This window comes from Corylus avellana, chromosome 11 (assembly GCF_965113065.1).
Source record: "Corylus avellana chromosome 11, dhCorAvel1.hap1.2, whole genome shotgun sequence".
Classification (NCBI taxonomy): domain Eukaryota; kingdom Viridiplantae; phylum Streptophyta; class Magnoliopsida; order Fagales; family Betulaceae; genus Corylus; species Corylus avellana.
In genome coordinates, this window is record NC_142500.1 from 2,179,239 (window position 1) to 2,188,943 (window position 9,705).

Here is a 9,705-nt window from a genome sequence, read left to right on the forward strand (position 1 = left end):
CTGTTGTTACTCAACAAAGTTGATGTATATTATTTTAATGGGTAAATCGTGAAATAGTCATTGTATGCGCTGCTGCCCCACCCTTACCACGTAATGATCAGGAGAAAACAGACTTTGATTTGAAAGCATTAGGACAAAGTCATGTTCTTTTAATTCGGTCAATTAGATTGACGCATGTCTTTAAAATATGTGATTTTTACATATGTTTTCTAATAGTTTTAAGAACATATATGAGTTTAATAGATTAGATTCGAGAAAGACAAACATTTATCAAACCCAATTTTGAAAAAAAAAAAAAAAAAGACTTTATAGTATATGAGGCTATTTAATATACTACTATATGATTGCCATACAACTTGATAATGCGTTAGTAAAAATCAACCATTGGATTAGCATTTTTTTAAAAAAAAAAAATTCAAAGACTGATTTTCATTGTCACGTTATCTCAGTTGTATAACAATTTACTAAATAACATTATTCAAAACTTTATCTAAAGAATAATATTACTCTTCATACTTATTTATTACACATATTTTACACTGGCTGACGTGATGTGTTTCAAGTAACTTTTCAATTTAGTGATCACTTAAAAAAACAAAAACAAAAACAAAAGTAAAATCGCTTAAACTATAAAATGAATGTGAAAAGTAATTTTATTCTTATCCAAAACATAATCAATGGTTGTTGGTAAACCACAACTACATTGCAGAATCAAATTTTGGTTCAAAAACCACTTCAAAAGGGTGATGTTACTGATGTACGTGTACTCTTCCTTTATCTTAGTTTCTCTTATCGTGATTAATGATAAAGTTCTTTGTAAAATCACGTGTTATTGTTAGAGACATACATAAAGAAGCCTTTTTCTTTTTTAACAACCCAACTGATCGATGAGGATTCGATCACAATTCACGCATCTCCAAGTCGTGGCTGCTTTAAGCCTTTAACTTGAAACACTCTTCGGGATTTTCCCGGAAACAGCGGCCGGCCTGTCTCAAAACATGGCGTCCTTTGGTTACTATATATATAAAATGCTTTTGAACATTTCCCATGTGTCCGTACTAGATTAGACAGATACAAATATATTTGATGCACATGATTCACATGCGTAATAAAAAGCATTTTATGACTCATGAGTGCTGTGACGAGCTTTGCGAGGCTGATGGCTTTGACTAGTTTCGGAAAATAAATTAGGCTTGTTCAAGGAGAGTGATACCTCCACATTGTCTCACAAATATAATTGTTTATTAATCCCCCACTAATTGAAAATAGCACGCCTTAATTACTTTTGCCCTAACCTATAACCTACGTGAGCTACTTTAGCTTGGTTTATGGCTAAAATGCCGGACGTGGCATCCATGTTTCTCCCATATAAAAGATTAAACGTGCGTTTAACGATTGAGAAAAATTACAGACACTTTATCTGAATTAATCACAACATATTCATGGACGTGTAAAATACTAAAATGGACGAGGAAAAGCGTGTGGGCAAATTCAATGTATATTACTTCTCAAATATATTATATCATTGCATGTATATGGAAAATGAAAGGAATATATATATATATATATATATATATATATATAAAGGAATATGTGCAAATATTCTTCTCTTTTGATACATTTTTATAGGAAGTGGGAATAGTCCGGATGTAGTGGAAAAAGGCCAGACACGCGCGCGCCAAGTGCCATTCTGACGTAGCAAATTAGAACATGCCATTCCTTAATGGTGAAATTCATTTATATCACCCAATGAATAAGTTAATTATATTTTAATAAACAATCCATTGCTTGATGCAAAAATCAGATTAGAGAATGAGAATCTACCAATTTCTTATCATGGTAATGGCATCCAAAACCTGGCCTCTGGATGGAGATGTGGGACTCATTTTAATTCTGATAAGATAAAGATCGGGAAAAGAATGCAAAACATAGCAAAACACTGCTGCCTCGAATCTGAATGACAATGCAGGGTCAAGTGAAATCAGGGCCAAAGCCACCCCTAGCACTGGGGTTCGGGGCACCTGAAATTTAAAAAACGTCATAAATTTTTAAAAAAATTGTTCTAAATTTTAGGTATTTTTATGAAATTGGACCCACCATTTTTTTCCCTCCTCTCCAAAAATTCTAGTTTCACCCTTAGAAGGTGTCATTTGAATAGTTTAAACAACACTAACTAAATTTTGAGAATTTGACGCTCTAAATTATGTTAGAATATATAGAAAATATATAATATTTTTCGTATATTCCATAATTATGCTATTATCAAATATTCTCTATTTATGAGTTGATTGTAATCATATATTGGGATTGTAATCAAATTAAGGGGATTTGATTACAATAATTGTATTTAGACATTATCCTATAAATAATGACCTTTGTATTGTAGACAAATCAAGATAATGAGCACCATGTAGCCCTTAGGGGTATTTTGAGTGGTGGTCGTACGTGTCTAATTAACATCGAACCACCTGTAAGTTATTTGTATTTATTCTCTATATTGCTTCCACTATTATTCCCACATCATCATTTTTTCAACACGCGCTTATAAGATGGACAATTCCACACTTTGATATGGAGTATGCCTCTCCCTCTCTCTCTCTCACCCACACACCAAAAAACTTAAAAATTATTCTTTTTTGAAAAAAAAAAAAAAAAAAAATTGATGGGTGGCTGCCAAGGGGAGGGGGGTGGCTCGCTACCACCCCCGGCCCATGATGGGGGCCCAAATTAGAACATTTGCTCTAATACTATATTAAACACTATTTATCTCAAAAGCTTAAGTTAATGTTTTTTTTTTTTGAGCAAACTTAATAACAGGTCTATAGTACTTTTGGAACATGTATTCATGGCTGGAGAGAAGGGATGCTTATGCATCTACATTGGGGTAAGGTATGAGGTATAGGGACTTCATAGTGACATTGCTTTGTATCACTTAATATGCCAAAAGAGGAAAGAAAGTAAAGGAATAACAAAGTTAGAGTATGGCATAAACTATAAAGTACTGGTACTACATTATATATGTGATGGATTGTTTAAGAAAGATCTCATATGTCACGGAGATCTCGTATCTCATGGAAATCACCTCATATCTACAGGAAATATTTGATTATATAGGTAGGTTATATACGTTAAAGAGCAAAGGTACCTTATAATGCAAAAAAAAAAGATATGTTATTGGTTTGTAATTAAACTTTATTATCATGCATTCTAGGAAACGCGAAGGGAAACGTCAAAATATCTATGAGTAGGGCTCGATATCTCGCAAGAGAGAGTCGTCCTATATTCGCAAATTAATAAAGTTTAAGAAAGATAATGAGAGAGAGAAAATAATGGAACAAAACCATCGAAATATATTTTTATGCTCATTATTATTTAGAGAGAGAGAGAGAGAGAGAGAGAGAGAGAGAGAATGAGTCCAGCAAATCCAACTCGGGACATGGCTAGTGGGATGAGAACAGAATCAGTGCATGCAGCTCACTGGAAAGATAGAGGAATATGCTTTACGGAAATTTCACAACTCTCAGCCATGATAATCTCTCTCTCTCTCTCTCTCACGTATAATAATATAATAAATTAATTAAGTATGGCAGAATTGGGAAAATTATAGCTAGATTAATTAATGTCCTTTAACCAACCACCGGCCAGCATTTTTAATTAATTATAATCTTGACATAAATTATTTTACAAGCTTTGAGAAGAATTACTATCGACTTAGGCCCAATTTTTTATTTTTTAAATTCCTTTTTTTGTACTCTTTCTCTCGGACCTTGGATTAGAGGAAATAATTAATATGAGTTTTTTCGAAATAGGCTCGTGTAGGCTAGCATTAATAATGGATCTTTTATAATAGCATGGTTTCAATAATTAATAACAAAGCCGACATGAAAGGACATGTTTTCAAAGTGATCTCAGATCACAACAACTAAATTAAGCGAAGGAAAAGAAAAAGAAAGGGCACAAAAACAAAAATGGCCAATTGGCCAGTAGTACTGGTCATAGTCATCTTTCTTGAACATTACAAATGGGTTACCCCTTGCTCTCATGTTATTGAAAGTAACAACCACCAAAACATAAAAAGACTATATATCTTTAAGTACAGGACAGCCCCACATGCATAATGCTTATGATATAAAGGTTGCTTCATGGAAATCACGAGTCATCATCTATCCCTATATATTTATATAAAGACCATTTCTTTGAGCAACTTAAGTCTTTGTATATATATATGCACAACCTTTTGCTTTTTCCTCTTGCAAATACTCGAGTGAGGTTTTTTAAAAGGTACAATTAATGGCTTCTCCAGGGAAGAATGAGTTGGAGAGAGGAGGGATGTCGATATTGAGAAGGAAGGACAAGATTTCGACAGCCATAATTTTCAGATACGCTGATTGGGTTGATATTATGTTGATGTTGTTTGGTACCATTGGTGCTATTGGGGATGGCATCTCTACAAACTGCTTGTTGGTCTTTGCTAGCCGTCTCATGAATAATTTGGGTTATGGTAATAAGACCCAACAAAATCATGGGAATTTCATGGACGAGGTTGAAAAGGTTAGTTGTCAACTCTCTCTCTCTCTCGCTCTCTCTTTCTCTCTTTCTCTCTCTCTCTCTCATTTCCTCTTTTCGGGTTCTGTTAACAGTGCAGTTTGTACTTCGTATACTTGGGATTAGCAGTAATGGTGGCGGCTTTTATGGGTAATTTCGAAATAACTTTTACCTTCGTTTGCTTTGCTTTCTGAGGACAATGTGGTGTTTGGTATTATTTATCGCAAATTAAATTAGTCCCCATTCTGTTCCAAATAGTATCTCTCGATTTAGTTTAGTTTGTAGTGGAATAAGGAGACATCCGCCATATTTAACAGAATGAAAAAAAAAAAAGAAAAAAAAAGGTCATTTTATGAAACCCTAGAATGCCCTAGTCTTGAAATAAGTAATTGGAAAAAAGAAGAAGAAGAAATTACTCTTTGAATATACATTACCTTCTAAAACAAAAGGACCAATTTAATTTTCTTTGGGTCATCGTTAAAATTATCAAACCGGCCCTTGCCTCATTTGAGATCTATATATATATATATATATATATAACTAAGGTGGCTTCTAGACTAAAGAAATAGTTAATGGTTGCAGAAGGTTACTGCTGGAGTAAAACCAGTGAGCGACAGGTGCTGAAAATTCGTTACAAGTATTTGGAAGCTGTTCTCCGACAAGAAGTTGGGTTTTTTGATTCACAAGAAGCAACTACTGCAGAGATCATCAATAGCATATCAAAAGATACTTCTCTCATACAAGAAGTTCTGAGTGAAAAGGTAAAAGAATCTCATGTTATATCTAAACATTCCATTCGAAAAACGGAAAACATTGTAATGCAACTTTTCATGTATATCTTTTAAAAGGAAAGTGATTAATTAGATGACAGCTGATTTGAAGGTTCTTCGTTCTTGATGTATCTCCTAATTAATTACATATATGTTCAAGATCTATATGTACATATCAATGTGTAGTTAATTTTCTAAGTGAAAAATCAATACAGAAAAATTAATTAACTTGTTTCAAAATTCTTTTTTGTTTCTTATTTTAATTTCAGGCGCCCAAGTTTTTGATGCACTCATCAGTTTTCTTATCAGGGCTTGCATTCTCCACTTACTTTTCTTGGAGGCTGTCTTTAGTAGCCTTCCCAACACTAGTTTTTCTAATTATACCTGGAATGATTTATGGCAAATATCTTCTCTATCTGTCCAAGAAGTCCTACGAGGAGTACAGCAAATCAAACACCATCATTGAGCAGGCTCTGAGCTCCATTAAAACAGTTCTTTCATTCACTGCAGAGAGGATAATTGTTGAGAAATATTCATCAATATTGGATAGAACAAGCAGCCTGGGAATTAAGCAAGGCATTGCCAAAGGATTGGCTGTTGGAAGTACAGGGCTCTCTTTTGCAATATGGGCTCTTCTCGCTTGGTACGGAAGTCATTTGATTATGTACAAAGGTGAAAGTGGAGGAAGGATCTATGCGGCTGGAATCTCCTTCATATTAAGTGGACTGTATGTGGCTTCTTGCTCAATTTTTTCATTGCATGCATATCTCTTGAAGCATATTAATTTCTGGTTATTTTGAGATCTAGTATAAATTTTAGATCATAGTAAAGCCTAATTAACTTAAGATTCCTAAATTACAGGCTCACTGATTGAGCTTATTGCATGAGGGTGTATGCCTAGGGTTAGAACTTAGTTTTTAAGTAACATATAGGACCTTTAATTTGTTGCAACACCCCCAAATTATTTTAGCTCTTAATTAAAACAACTTTGGAGCACTACTACTATGCATTTACATCATGATAACCCTTCCCCTTGGCTATACCCATACATGCAATTAACCTTCGTATGGTTAAGGCCGGTTATGGTACACCCCCAAGCGTGGCCACAAAGAAATTAATGCTCAATATATTGGGAACCCTACTTGATTTTCCAAGGCACTCCTTGGGTGACTCACTAAAGATATATAGGATACCTGTACATATAGCCCACATCGTGGTGTGGTTGTGTCGGCTATCCTCATACATACGTCCACAGATGCAATTAACCTTCATACGGTTAAGGTTGGCGCATCTCATTGAACCTTATGGTACACCCCCGTGCGCGGCCACAAAGAAATGTTCAATATATTGGGAACCCTACTTGATTGCCCAAGGCACCCCTTGGGTTACTCACTAAAGATAGGATACTTGTACATATAGCCCACACCGTGGTGTGGTTGTGTCGGCTACCCTCATACATACCACTCGAATAAGGAGTCATCCTAATTGCCTTAGGGTTAAGCTTGTATAACGAGAATGTAGCACATGCTTATATACTAATGTCCTAGTTGAAATCATTCCTAAGGTTTGCAGAGCCGAATTGCTCTGATACCACCTTGTAATATCTTCAAATTATTTTTCCTTGTAAAACAACTTATGTTTAGCGTATTGATTTGTGCAAGCAGGACCATTGCTCTGATACCACCTGGCATAGTATTAAGATACCGAATAAATCCTATTTGATTTACATTTCTAATATATTTTGATTTATGGTTATATATTATATACTTGTTTGCATCAAGCACTCCCCTACTGAATATATTACAGTTTTCTTTCTAATATAGTCAACGTATAGTGACATCTTTTAACCAAAATGGTGAATGCAATGCAGATCCCTTGGCATGGCGCTTCCAGATGTGAAGTACTTCACCGAAGCCTCAGTTGCTGCTACACGAATCATTGATAGGATCAGCCGGGTACCCTTAATTGATGGTGAAAATACTAAAGGACTTGTATTGGACAAAATTAGGGGAGAAATAGAATTCGAGTGTGTCAAATTCACATACCCTTCTCGTCCAGATTCTATTGTTCTCAAAGATTTCAATCTTAAAGTTGGAGCAGGGACAACTGTTGCTCTTGTTGGTGCTAGTGGAAGTGGAAAATCCACAGCAATTGCATTGGTGCAACGATTTTATGATGCAGATGAAGGAATAGTGCGAATTGATGGTGTGGATATAAAGTCACTACAGTTGAAATGGATAAGAGGGAAAATGGGACTTGTTAGTCAAGAGCATGCACTATTTGGGACATCAATAGTGAACAATATAAGGTTTGGTAAGCTTGATGCCACCATGGATGAAGTCATGGCTGCAGCCACGGCCGCCAATGCTCATAACTTCATTAGGCAACTTCCCGAAGGATATGAAACAAAGGTGAGTATGCTAGTTATTACGTAGTAATATTATTTAGTAAACTGCAATACTGCTATTCAACTAAGGTTACATCATAGTGAAAATCAACCATTCATTTTTTTTTTTACTAGTATTGATTCAAAGGTTAATTTTCACTATATATCATATTATCTCATAATTCTTGATCAAATTCTGTATTGAATTTTATAATAAGTAGATTAAGAATAGTATTGGTATAATCTTAGATATTGTGGCTGCAGGTTGGTGAAAGAGGGGGATTATTATCAGGCGGACAAAAGCAGCGAATTGCTATAGCCAGAGCCATCATCAAGAACCCTGTGATTCTCCTACTTGATGAAGCAACAAGTGCCCTTGACTCCGAATCAGAAGTATTGGTCCAAACTGCCCTTGATCAAGCCTCCATGGGAAGAACCACCCTGGTAATTTACCCACTTCCAATATTCATGATTTGTCTTTTAGAATAATCTTAACTCTTTCGGTTTCCAATTAGCGATACCTAAAGTACTCAAAAAAACAAAGATATTATTACAACCAACTGATTAATTAATAGGATTGCTCTTTCCTCTCCCTTTTGGATGAAGGGAACTAAGGAAATTGGTGTTTATGATCATCAAATTTAGATGGGTTTCTTCTTAACATTATGCACTACATTAGGTGACAAAGACAAAAGTAAAAGAAAAAATGACATGCATTCTGAAATTTATGGGAAATTGCATGTGAGTTTTTGATTCTTGCTAGAAAATGGAACACAGAGTAACAATAAAAGTATCAATGGGATTGATGCACACCTAACCTCATAGGAAAATGTTCGAGGTACTACAACTTTTTACTATAATCTTCTTACAAATAAAAATAGAATTAGAACTTGAAGGATGGGGAACAAAAGTTAATATATATGTATATATTAGGGGGAGGTGCAAAAATAAATTTTACAATGGGGATACTCATAAAAATATATATTTTATGGATTTTTAAAGAAATTTGGGGTTGCATCATAACCCTCCACCCATCAAGGTGGTTTTGCCATAGCTTACAAACTCATGTGATAATCCCCATTTTATAGAAATATGTGTCATATATGAACTGCGATAACATATTTCACATCTTAGTGGCGGACATAATAAGTGTAATGTGAAATGCTTGTTAATTTCACATCTTTGTGGCGGACGTAATAAGTGTAATGTGAACCACTTGTTAGATAATATATATATATATATCACCCTGCATTAGTAACTAACTATTATTGTTGATTAAAATCAGGTGGTTGCCCATAAGCTCTCTACAGTTCGAAATGCAGACCTCATAGCAGTAGTTGGTGGCGGTTGCATAATCGAAATAGGTTCACATAACGACCTCATCAACCGAAAAAATGGTCACTATGCCAAACTAGCAAAACTACAGAGACAATTCAGCTGCGACGACCAAGACCAAAGCTCTGAAGTGCACGTTTCTTCAGTCGCAAGAAGCAGTGCTAGCCGGCTTAGCACCGCAAGATCAAGCCCTATAGTTTTCTCAAAATCACCCTTGACCGTCGATAACCCATCTCTTGTAATATCTCGCCCGACGCCTTACTTTTTCCGGCTTCTCTGTTTGAACGCTCCAGAATGGAAGCAAGGCTTGATCGGAAGTTTATCCGCTGTAGCTTTCGGGGCAGTCCAACCCGTTTATGCCTTAACCATAGGAGGCATGATAGCGGCTTTCTTTGCAGAAAGCCACGAAGAAATGCGCGCCAGAATCCGCACATATTCCCTCATTTTCTCTTTACTTACATTCATTTCCATCACAATGAACCTCTTGCAGCACTACAATTTTGCTTATATGGGAGAGCGGCTGACGAAGAGAATACGACTGAGAATGCTCGAGAAGATATTGACTTTTGAAACGGCTTGGTTCGATGAAGAGCAAAACTCCAGCGGCGCCTTATGTTCAAGATTGAGCAACGAGGCTTCCATGGTGAAATCCCTTGTCGCAGACAGAGT

At 35.5% G+C, this 9,705-nt stretch overlaps 1 protein-coding gene across 1 annotated transcript in view; it reads left to right on the forward strand.

Annotated features, from left to right (window-relative positions):
* The first annotated feature begins 4,290 nt into the window (after nt 1-4,290).
* Nucleotides 4,291-9,705, forward strand: part of LOC132166437 (putative ABC transporter B family member 8) — a 7,374-nt gene continuing 1,959 nt past the window's right edge. The window contains exons 1-7 of the mRNA XM_088511760.1: nt 4,291-4,551; nt 4,641-4,695; nt 5,128-5,306; nt 5,585-6,042; nt 7,186-7,726; nt 7,966-8,145; nt 8,987-9,703. Coding sequence (XP_088367886.1) covers nt 4,291-4,551; nt 4,641-4,695; nt 5,128-5,306; nt 5,585-6,042; nt 7,186-7,726; nt 7,966-8,145; nt 8,987-9,703 — 2,391 coding nt within the window. The remainder of the gene's footprint in view (nt 4,552-4,640; nt 4,696-5,127; nt 5,307-5,584; nt 6,043-7,185; nt 7,727-7,965; nt 8,146-8,986; nt 9,704-9,705) is intronic.